Raw genomic sequence first — 12355 nt, 5'->3', positions numbered from 1 at the left:
GAGGATCAGGGAAACCCATACACGGGAACTGAAGTTGGTTTAACTTGGACACTTTAGAACTGAAGACTCTCTTTAAGAGGAAAACGTCCCCCAGCTCAGGTAGGTCACCAAACTGTAGGTTTTAGTAAAATGTGTTTTATTTAAAACACGAGGGAGGTTAAAGAGTCTCTGTCAAGACTAAATTATACATTTATACTAAGGGATGGGGGGATTTATTGTGTTTATTTATATACAAATTCTATTTTTTTGTAGTAGATATAGTGTCCACGTCTTCCTAACCTGGATCATGTCCCCAACTGTTGGACTATTGTCTCAGGTGGACCTTAAATGAGGACTACTGAGAGACACCGTCCTCTGAAACTGTCTGCTGTTGTCTTCATGAGTCTTCTCACCAACCAACCCAAACCGACCTGAGAACATTTCCCCGTTCGGAATCTCTGAAACCAGGACCTGGAGGTTGCAGGGCAGGGGTCAGAGGTCAGGGGTCACTGCCAGCTCTTCAGTATGTGTTTCATTGACCCCCACAGCAGTGTATCATAATGCACAGATGGATGCTGACATGGAACCTTCACAGAGCGCTGTCGGGATTCTACCTGCACGCCGTCTTCCTGTTTGGCAGCGTGCACGTGGCCTGCGGTGACTGCACGCCAGGGCAGCTGGCCGCCATCATGAACTGCTCTAAATACGAGCGCCACACCAGAAACTCCGACTACATGGAAGGGGGGGATGTGCGCATTCGCCAGCTGTACAGCCGAACACAGTGGTTTATGACAATCGACGACTCCGGGAACATCAGGGGGACTCAGGATCCCACCAACTGCTACAGTAAGAACCAGACTTCCTGTTGAATGTTCGGTGTACATCCACCTGTGCTTTCTCTGCATGTTCAGGAAGGTAAACGTAGAAGCATCACTAATGAGGAACAGGAGGGATTTCACACGAAGGTCTTGATTTGAACAAGTAGGAGCTAAAATGAAGCTAAAACAAAAGACACTTGTCCATTAGACTTACTCCTTTAAATGACTGAATACATAAATAAATAGATTTGCTTCAACTGTTGGTGTAAAAACAAATAAAGCATTTGATGTAAGATTTAAATGGTAATATGAGCACATCCTTAGAAAATAGCAACAGTTTGGATGTGATAATAATCCTGACAGCTTAAGGCGTGAACTCTGGACCTCAGAGGAGTCATGAGAACTGTTTTGACAAGCTGAACAGTTCCTTTATGTTGGTAAAAGTTCAGATACGTTCTGATTATTATAAAGGTTAGGCTGTTGGAAGAAAACAAGAGTCAAACCATTTTCAAGCTTTTACTGAATATAGTTTATCTAAAGTTTCTATATTTTGGTATCTTTGAAACAAAACTTGTGTAAATATGTTTTTTTTTATTCTCCTAAAATATTTCATGCTGTATGATGCTTTAATCAAAGAACCTTTAGATTTATTCATTCACCTTTTGATTTTAGTTTTCTCTATTCCTTTTCTAGCTGTATTGTTATTCCTTTGTGCATTTCTTCTGTTTATCGGTTGTCAGTGTTTTATTGTTTCTAATGGAACATGAAGAAATGAGTGGATATTTATTCATAATTATCCACCTGTACAAGGTGAATTATGACCTTTTATCTGCTCCACACGTTGTCCAGCCTGCGTGGTTTGAAATGCGCTTTATAATGAAAGTTTGAGAGTATTGAAGGTTCCAGCTGGAAGGTTAACTCAGAACAGAAGGTCAAAGGTCAAACCCAGGCAGGGGACCCTCTCTACAGAAATGAGGTAAAGACAAATAAAAGATGCCATGTTGGTGCGGTGTCGCCTGAAAGAGCCCGGTCCAGTTCAGGTGGTTGTAAACCAGGAGGTTCTGTTATAAACTACTGTTGAACCAATTTAATGGTTCTTTCTTGTTCTGGTGATCTGAGGTCCACAAATCTCCAATAAGTACCAAAAAGTCCCCAGAATCTCGGATGGTGCCTCCCACCTGATGGGTCTGAGGGGTTTGGATCTCCACCACCAAAAATAGGCTGTGAGAAAGAAACCAAAGGTTCCGAAGAAAGGTCTGGTTCTGTAGGTCTGTGAACCCAGGACCCCTGGACTTTACACATTTTCAGTTGCATTTATGCCGCCATAAATCAGGGGAAGGGATCCAAATTTTTTTTGGGGGCAGAACAGACAAACAATTCTTAAACTTCTCATGAACTGAAACAAACATGTTAGGGTTAAAACTGCTTGAGTTCATTCTCTAATGAAAATAAAAACACATTCTATTCTCTAGAGTAGAACACACACGCCGTGAAGACTTCAGCTCCGAAACGGTTTGATTTGTGTTTACAGCTCGAAGCCGAATCACAGTCAGGATGTTTTGTGTCGTTATCATTTCCTCCCATCGGACAGAAGCTGGAATGTTGCTTTAAAAAAAGATTCCTGATGAAAACGATGTTTGTGCAACAAAAAGAACAGAACCCGATACGACCACGTGGGCCTGAAGCACCAATAATCCTCTGACGGGTGCATGGTTACACAAGAATCACAAAACTCCAAGCAAAACTTGATTTTGGTTTTTAAAAATGCTTGTCGGTTTTTATGTTCCAGCTTGGATCCAAAATCTAAATGTTTGGATTGTGCTGTTCCTCTGAGGAATCAAGTTAAACATCACTCTAATATTCAGTACCAAATCACAAAAGTAATTCTGCTCAAATGTTTGAAACCAGTGAAGCTATGATCTCATTCAGGCAAATAGTCAGGTTTAAGAGGTTTTCAGAACCCAAGCTGCAGACAGACACAAAAGGCTCAGAGGTAAAACTAAAAGTGGTTTAATAACCGAAGAAACAAGTCTACGGTGGGGCAGCAGAAACACTCAGACAACTTCTCTCTGGAGAACACGAGGGAGCAAACAGGGACAGCTACGGGAGACGCAAAGAACGGACAGGGAAGTGACCCAACGACAGAATAAAGAATCACTAATGACAGACGATGATCCGCACCGAGGGACGATGACGAGGATCAGGAGCTGAACTACATGAGGGGAAAACACGGAAAAACAAAATATCAAGGTCACAGAACTAAAAAATAACACACAAGACACAGATCCAGACACAAATCTGTATGAATAAAATATATTGATCAGAAACATGTGACGCGCTGCATCATAATCTATGCTGATAAAGGTTTCTGTAAAGTAAAAAATATATAATTCAGATATTAATGAAGTTCCTTGAAGGTAAAGTCAAGGTTGGGTTTGACCGTTGGATCACATCTGTTAAGAAAACTGAGGAGCTCAATTTGAAATTGAGTAAAGTGTTAAATGTGGTGCAGAATCATGAATTATCAGAAAGCTTTGAGTTGGATCAACTTTCTGACTCATTCTTTGGTAAATTTATAACTAACATCCTTTAAAAAGGTGCCCAAGCAGAAAAAATAAATAAATCATACACTTAATTTTTGGTCCAGAAAATGTAGAATTGACATTTTTATTCATGTTTGTTAGTTTATTAGTGTTTAATTCAGTTAAAACTGGAGAGGCTCTTTAAAACCCAACCTTTAAAATGCCTCTCTGTTTGAAAATGATTTCATATTAAACCTCCGTAGACGTTAAATGTATTATCAGTCATGGAGGGAATTACAAAAAGAAACTATCAGAAAACAAAGTTTTCATAATTCAAAGCTGATAAAGTATCAATTTTCCCCTAGAAAATGTATAACTTCGTTGTTGTTCTTTATCTAAATTTATGGAGTTTTATTATTTGATATTTTCTGCTCCTGATGAAAAGTCAAACCATAAAAACTGAACGAAACAGCATCTTTTTGACCATTTTTTTTAAACTCTTATTTTCATAAGAGTTTCAAATTTATGGCCTTTATAGGTTTTAGATGACAAAAAACGTGTTCCTTATAAACCTTATATTGAGGCAGGAGTTCCACAAGGCTCACAAGGTGTTCTTGATCCCGTCTTACTTAAGATGAATGGCTAAATGTGTACTTGACACAGTTATTTAAATCCTGAAACATCTGTAACTCTAAATCTGCAGGACCGGCTCTCTGGATCTGGACTCTTATTAAAAACAAAAAGTCGACAATATTAATAAAACAATCTGAGGTTCTGCAGCAGTTAGGTGTTTTTGTGAACAGTTTAATATTGTAAAGAATTTAAATATTTCTGCATCACACTGGATCCCACATTATCCTTCAAGAACATTTTCAAAACAGTCCAAATTCCACCTTGAAGCTTTAAACAAATAAGACAACATTTGAAAGTAAAAACTGCAGGATGTTTCAGCATCCAGTGGTTCTTTTGTTAATGTTTCACTTTCTGGGTTTTCACAACTACTTGTAGATCAGATCTTGAAATAATAGCAACGCATGTTCAGTTTAAGTTTGTGTTTGCGTGAACTTGCCCTGCCTCCTTTAGATGGTTATACAGGAAATGACGTCAGGGTCAGATCTACAGATAACTGTCAGGTGTCATGTGGACGTCCAACGTTTGGACAAACCCTTTTCAGTCCAAGTAGTAAATATTGGGATATATGATCACCACCTTTAAGCTTCATCTCAAGGAACATCACACCTGTCATCACTATCAATTAACATGTGTGTACTTTATTATTTACTTCATTTTAGTTCTAATTTACTGATGTCACTGGTGCATGTGTGCTGTTAGGCTTTGTTTCATTTAATCTTATGAGCTTTACCATCAACCTGCTCAGAACAAAAGATGAAAATGAACCCCCGAGGCTAAATCTGGCACATTTACAGGATAAAGCCATGTTTATTAATGTGCACTGCCTCTCTTAAAGAAAACAATGTCAAAGAATTATTGAACTCTAAACTGATCTAGAGACTTCAATTTTAAAATGAGCTCTTAAAGCGATAGAGTGAATAAACTTTAAACAAAGCAGAACGTTTTGGCAAGTGAAGTATATAATTTGCCTTTAAGCATCATTTTGAAACATGAAGGTTTGATTTGAAGTAGCGTGCATAGCAGATGCAGGGAGGTAGTTTCCTCACTCCCACGGGGGAGGAGGGGGGGTAATCTGTCTCCCATATGTGTGGTGGCACACAGGCTGTGGTTTGTATAACGGCCACCCAGGCAAAGTTAACAAGACGTGAACGAAGCCAGAGAGCCACAGACTGATTAATGACAGGAACCTCCAGCTCCTACGTTAATGAAGATTAATGTGGAGGTGGGAGCAAGGTGGGGAGACAGGTTCTTATCTGTCCTGCAATGTGTCTCTGGCAGGTATTCTGGAGATCAGGACGGTGTCGGAGCGAGGCCTGACCATCAAAGGCATCAAGAGTCAGTTCTACATCTCCATGAACAAGAAGGGACAGTTGAAGGGAAAGGTAGGCCTGCTTCTCGTCACAGTGAAAACCAGACAGGAAAACGTCTTCCAACGTGCTGTGTCTCCACTACAGAGGATCTACAACAAAAACTGCGAGTTCACAGAGTTTTTCCTAGAAAACTACTTCAATGCTTACGCGTCTGTGAACAAGTGGAACAAAACTAAAGAGATGTTCATCGCTCTGTCGCAGAAAGGACGGCCACTGAGGGGCAACAAGACCAGGAGGGAGCAGGTACCTGCTGCTGCTTTATCTTCTACTCCTTCCTCTTCTTCTTTCAGCTGGTCCCTCTTCTGAGTCCTCCTCCGCCTCACTCTGTCCTCTTGAGTCCTCTGTCCTCACTCCAACTACCTCCATGTCCTCTTTAACTGCATCCAAATATCTCCTCTTTGTCTTCCAGGTAGCGTCTCACTTCATCCCCATGAAGTGCAAGGAGGACGAGGACAGACGAGTGGAGTGAAGACACCTACGGTCCGGTTTCCATCCTGTGAACACGTATAAAACACGCATGTAGTTCTGACAGCACGCCACGCTCCCCTAATGTGTAGCCATTTTCACACAAAGCTCGTTGGTGGAATACTGGAGTCCACCTTAAGGATGGACCTGGATCAGGACAGAAACTAGCTGCTGCCAGAACCAAGGTCCAGGATGGAGGTGGGGTTTGACCCAGAAGAGCTGAAGCAAGCTGGACTTGTGTTTAAGGAGAACAGAAAGAAGTTGTTTCTGTTTTCTCCTGGTTTTCTTTATGAAAAAGATGCTGCTGCTGGAAAATCCTCCAGATTAAAACTAACACCACAATAAACCTGTCCTCTATTTCATAACTTATTATTTGTAAAGATATTTTCTCTAATTCTCTACGAACAATCCCATTTTATTCAGAGTAATAAATCAAATAAAACCTGCCTGCACATCTGTCTATTTTATCACAAACATTAATCAAACTTCGGCTGCAGCGTGTCATTTTTCCTTCTTCACGTGAAACAGTTTAATTTCAAATGTTCCTCTTTTTGACAGCTGCGATCAGCTGTGACAGTTTCATAAAATTTGTTTCAAGAAAAATAATGTTTCCTCCTCACAGCTTAAAATCCTAAGCTAAAGGTAAATAAAGCAAAACAGAAGCTAAAATCAGCAAAACTGTAACTACAAGCTCAAATTAGGAAAACTAAAGCTAAAATGTGAAATGTAGCAAATCCACAGCTAGAAGCTAAAGTTTAATAAAACTGCCGCTAAAAGCTAAAATAAAGGAAACAGCTAAAAGTAGCAAAACCCTAGTTACAAGTTAGACTTTGCAAAATCTCTTCCTAAAAACCAAAATTAGCAAAACTGAAAATATCCTAAAAAGACAGAAACAGATTTCAAAGAGAACAATTACTTGAAGGAACTGAAGAGATTTTAAAGTGTTTCTATTGGACGGATGTTTGTAAATAAAGTGCAATATTTTAAAAAGTATTAAAGTTACAAAAACTAAAAGTCCCAGGTGCCATCTCCTGAATAAGCTGAATATTTAGCTGTAAAAACAGCTAAAACATCCCAGAGTCCATGGACCACATTGTAAACGTCACGAGTCAACTCATCAGCTTTACTTGGACTATCATCATATTATTAACATGAGCTGAGGCATTAAATGGACTGTACTTACATAGCGCCTTTCTATCTGATCAAAATACTCAAAGCACTTTACAACACAAACTGTGCCCTCATTTACACACTCATACAGCACTCTACTATATATTTACAAAGAATAATCAGTGCTTTATCACATTCATACATCGATGGGACACACATCAGAGGCAATGAGGGGTTCAGTGTCTTGCCCAGGGACACTTCAGCAGTGGTGGAGAAAGTACTCAAACACTGTACTTAGGTAAAAGTACAAACAGACAAAAATGTAGTCTAGTAAATGTAGAAGTACCACATTAACATTTTTACTTAAGTAAAAGTAAATAAGCACTTGCTGAATGTATTACCTAATGCAATGGTCTACAATATCATTAAGTGTGTGTACCGTATGTATATTTTCTGTAATACGTTAATAGTGTTGAGTCATTTTAATGATCAATGCTGCAGATTATACATGTTTTTATTGTGTTTACTCTGTGACACCGTTCACACTTGGACTTGTGATTCTGTGCATCAGAATTTTAGGGATGACATGCAGAGTTAAATACCATTAAGCAAAATAAGAAAGAGGAATGATTATACCTTTGAAAGTTTTTATTTAACACAAAGCAAAATCAATGTGTCATTTTAACTGCAGTAAACACATTTAAGTAAAAGCTCTCTGTCTGAAAAAAGGAGCATTAGACCTAATAAAGGAACCGGCACTGATCATTTCAACTCCAGTTTGTCATCAACTCTAGTTAAAATACTGTCTAGTCAACCTTGTAACGGGTCAATAGTGAACAATATTTTAACTTCATGACACCATTTTCAAAACTTGGACCCGAGTGTCGAGTCATTTGGAGACATGTCTTATCTCCCGTCACAACATCCCATGAACTGACACATTTTAATATTGAAGCAATAATTTCTTGTTTAAGTTCAAAAGAAGTTGGTTTTCAATGTTTTTGAGTCCAGTCTGGCTCTTTTGGGAGAGATAATCTGTCCTGCTGTACTGAATAGTCTTTCAATAATCTTTCAATAAGGCCATGGGTGGCACATATCTTCTGGCTGACTCTCTATGGTGGAATCCATTTTGTGTGTGTTAGCGGTGCTGCAGGTGCGCCCAGCTCAATGACGTATATACTAGAATACAGGTTATTGGCCCAGCTCATCTTGAAGGCAGGTCTAACGTTACCTGCCCACTTTGCAGTGATTCAATGGACCGATTCCCTTCTCACCATTGGTTACTTTCAAACTAAAGAACAAATGAAAAAACTGCAACGTGGATGGAACACAACACATTATAGAAATATACTGTAGTAGGAAGTACAGATACTTAATGTAAAATGTTGTGGAGTAACAGTCAAAAGTACCCACGTTTAACTCTACTTAAGTAAAGTACAGATACATGAAAAATGTGCTTCAGTACAGTAATGATTACTTGTATTAGTTACATCCCACCACTGCACTTCAGCATGTGGCTGCTGGTGGACTCGAACCCCCAGCTCTCGCATTGGAGGACGACTGCTCTAACCACTCAGCCACAGCCACCCCTACAGCGCAAAGATTCAGCGCTCAGGTCAAAGGTTGCGCTACAAACACCATAGTGGAGTGTTGTTGTTGAGCTGTGGGCGAGTTGCCAACAGGCTCACTAAAAGTCCACATAAAGATCACGTTTTACCTTTTTGTCTGAGTTCACATCTGGAATGGAAAACCCCCGTCGGAGAACAACGGTGAAACTGAGAGAACAAACTTCTGAAATACGACTGACCCAAACAACATGTGAGCAACGTGAAGCTTTCTGCCAAGTCACGCAAACCCAGACTTAGCAGATAATTTGTAACATGCTCCGAATGTAAACAGGTTTCAAGAGTTGGGGCGGCTCGATCCCAGCGGGACCAGGAGAGGCCGGGGCCAAGCAACACCGGAGACAAGCTTCGACACAGGAACAGAAACCGTTCCAAACCTTCTGCTCCTTCTGTTCTCATCCTGAAATCATTGGTTTTATTCCTCAAAGCTCCGTGACGACACGAAGTCACGCTAAAAAAATACTAGCTTTGAGAAAACACAGCTGAACTCTCCACTAACAACAGTCTTTAATCCACGTCTGTTAGCAAAATATCTGCTGGATGGGTTTAATGAAACCTTGAGGATATAATCACTGGATGATCAACCTGATTCAAGCTGGCCACCACAGCTATCTGGCATTAGAAACACTAAAAAGGTTTTAACGCAGTCAGTTTTACAGATGCCGAGCGGTGTGGTAGTAGCTGTTCACCCTCAAGGTGCTAACAGATCACATAAGATCGGGCGACATGCATTCCTTCAAGGAAGTCTTATTTTAATGGCACCCCTTCACAATAAGAGCTTGTTTATTCATGCTTTATAAACAGAAGGAAGATTTTGAAGGTTAGACCCAAACACGTGTGACTTCATCTGAGCTCAACAGGAGAGTTCAGTCTGAAGGTAGTGGGCGACATGCATTCTTTCAAGGAACTCTAGGCCTCTGATTATAAAAAGTAAAACGAGCTGACCAAACTCCTGCCAGGAATAAAGTCAAGATTTATATTTGAGTATAGCTTATTTTAGTTTTATATTATTAATATTAAGAAGCATACATGACGAGGCTAGAACCTGCTGGAGACTTCATCATCTCTGAGCTCTGTAGCTTCTCTGGGCTTTGATGGAGCCCAGGGGTTGGAACAAATTCAGTAATCCTTCAGAACCGCTCCGCTGGACCCACGTGTCCTCTGTTAAAGACTGAAGACGACACACAAGGAGAGAAACCGACGGGGGAACACAGGTGAGACACATGAGGAGAGAAACCGGCGGGGGAACACAGGTGAGACACATGAGGAGAGACAGAGGTGAGACACACGAGGAGAGACAGAGGTGAGACACACGAGGAGAGAATCCAGAGGAGTCTCCTGCGATGTGGGGAGTTGTGTGTGTGTGTGTGTGTGTATGCAGCCTGGAGGCCAGCACCAGTCCAGTGAATGCCTGTCACCCGCTTTCTTTGTAGCCGTGTCTTCGGTGCTCTCCTTCTGATCAAACCTTACAAACAGCAACATGTGCGACCCCTCAGAGTTGTTGTTGGGGATCACTCTCAGCTACCACCACCCCACAGTTCAGCTCAGTCTGGATACATTTCACTGAGTCAGAGGCATTTCTGTGCAGGCTGTGTTCTATTAGCTGTGACGGCCATCTTGAACTGGGTTGACATCTAATGGTTACTGAAGTGTGTCCACTGGTTCACGAGATATTTTGCTAACAGACAGACAGCTGTCAGCGATGGGGCACAATAAGTCCATTAATCCCAATAATTGCAATAATGAGGATAGGTTTTCTGGTGTTGTCTCTCCTGCAGATGTTCCAGATGTTCAAGACAAACTGACAGTAACAAGAAAACGGTCAAACGTAGAAGAAGCTGAAATTTGAAACTGCAACATAAACATAAATAAAGCAGAATGAAAAGACCTCAAAAGAAAACATTTGACTCGTCCTTGTCCTTTTGTCCTTCGAGGGCCCAGTTGGGTTCTGGTGTAGAGACCAAGCTGGTCCAAACTGCTGCAAGATGTTTATCTAGATATTTAAAGCATCTCATGGGTCCAATCATTGAAAGCAAAGCTCCTGAGTTACACTCGTGTGTGAGCGTGCAGGGAGACGCCTCGGACGTAGATCGACTCAGTCCGCCTTTAAAAGACGGGTTTTAAAAGGGACTGGACTAGAATTCTTCCAGAATCACGAGAGGCTGAATGGGTCAGAGTCGCTCTGAGTCACAAACTTGATCCACCTCCATAAAAAAAGAAACTTGTTTTGTTTGATATTTAACTTGTTTTAATTATTTATCTAAATGTAACTTGTTTTCTAAAACATGTTGCCAATGTAGAGATTTGTGAACAGGTTCTTATGAACCGGGCTTCAGCCCGTTATCTCCTCAGATATTACAGCTCGAGTCGTGTTGTAATAAACGAAAAAACAAGTTCATCTGTCCACTCCAAAACTTCATTTGCAACAGCTGAAAAACCCAAACCAACCAGAACCAGGCCTGTCTATATCTGTGTCTGTACACGATCACCCTGTACGAAAGAAGTAAAGGCCTAACAGTTCCATAAAGAATGCATGTTGCCCGCTGCCAGTTCTAGATGAGGTGGAAACAGTCGAAGTGCACGTTGGTCCACAAGCGTTGAACTAAAAACTGACTGAGTTTCAGCCACTTTGTGTTTGCTAAGGTCAAGTAGCTGTGACAGCCATCTTTAATCGTACTGTCTTTGATGGTGGGTGATAATGTATTTATTTGACAAGTCGTGACAACAGTAAAAAAAAATTAATCTGATATGTGCATACTACAGAGTGTGAAGTGTTGGTTTCAGGCCTAAAACTTTACACTTTATATCAAAACACAATCAGAGCACAATAAATATAAAGCTCTTATAATTCAGTCTGAACGTTGTAATAAAAAGGAATGCGACTAAAACTCATATAAAAACTGGATAAATGGCTGCCGGGCCAAGGGCCGGCTTCAGACACATCTGTTTGTCATGGAAACCGGCAAGCAATCAAAACCACAGGTCAACTCAGGTATCTTTGAAATCTAAAACAAAACAGTATGTTTTACATCATACCAAGAACATCTGGAGTTAAACAAGACGTTTAAAAAGTTTATATATTTAACACCATTTATCTTTATGTTGGCGTTGATTCTCAGTCAGCCAGAACATGAGAGTCCTGAAGGGTTCAGCAGAGGACAACCGGACGAATCACAAGACAAAATGAATCACAAGAAGATGAATCACAAGACAAGATGACTCACAAGAAGCTGAATCACAAGACAAGATGACTTACAAGAAGCTGAATCACAAGACAAGATGACTTACAAGAAGCTGAATCATAAGACGACTTACAAGAAGCTGAATCATAAGACAAGATGACTCACAACAAGCTGAATCACAAGACAAGATGACTTACAAGAAGCTGAATCACAAGACAAGATGACTTACAAGAAGCTGAATCACAAGACAAGATGAATCACAAGACAACATGACTTACAAGAAGCTGAATCACAAGACAAGATGACTTACAAGAAGCTGAATCACAAGACAATATGACTTACAAGAAGCTGAATCACAAGACAAGATGACTCACAAGAAGCTCAATCACAAGACAAGATGACTTACAAGAAGCTGAGTCACAAGACAAGATGAATTACAAGACAAAATAAATCACAAGACAAGATGAATCACAAGACAAGATGAATCACAAGACAAGATAAATTACAAGACAAGATGAATTACAGACAAGATGAATTACAGACTAGATGAATTACAAGACAAGATGAATTACAGACAAGATGAATTACAGACAAGATGAATTACAGACAAGATGAATCACAAGACAAGATGAATCACAAGACAAGATGAAT

The 12355-nt window shown here is 40.3% G+C and overlaps 1 protein-coding gene across 1 annotated transcript; it reads left to right on the top strand.

Annotated features, from left to right (window-relative positions):
• The first annotated feature begins 539 nt into the window (after positions 1–539).
• Positions 540–5833, top strand: fgf7 (fibroblast growth factor 7). Its single transcript, XM_037697198.1, has 4 exons — positions 540–825; positions 5231–5334; positions 5407–5565; positions 5732–5833. Exons 1-4 carry the CDS (start codon positions 540–542, stop codon positions 5789–5791), a joined length of 609 nt encoding a protein of 202 aa, XP_037553126.1. The 3' UTR covers positions 5792–5833.
• Positions 5834–12355: the final 6522 nt, after the last annotated feature.

The sequence above is a fragment of the Nematolebias whitei genome, chromosome 2 (assembly GCF_014905685.2).
Source record: "Nematolebias whitei isolate Nwh7 chromosome 2, NemWhi1, whole genome shotgun sequence".
Lineage (NCBI taxonomy): Eukaryota > Metazoa > Chordata > Actinopteri > Cyprinodontiformes > Rivulidae > Nematolebias > Nematolebias whitei.
This window is presented reverse-complemented; position numbering and strand designations above follow the sequence as displayed.

Coding starts and splice junctions, on each gene's coding strand:
- fgf7 (XM_037697198.1), top strand. CDS start 540: ATGCACAGATGGATGCTGACATGGAACCTTCACAGAGCGCTGTCGGGA. Junction 826..5,230: donor GGATCCCACCAACTGCTACA/GTAAGAACCAGA, acceptor TGTCTCTGGCAG/GTATTCTGGAGATCAGGACG. Junction 5,335..5,406: donor AGGGACAGTTGAAGGGAAAG/GTAGGCCTGCTT, acceptor TCTCCACTACAG/AGGATCTACAACAAAAACTG.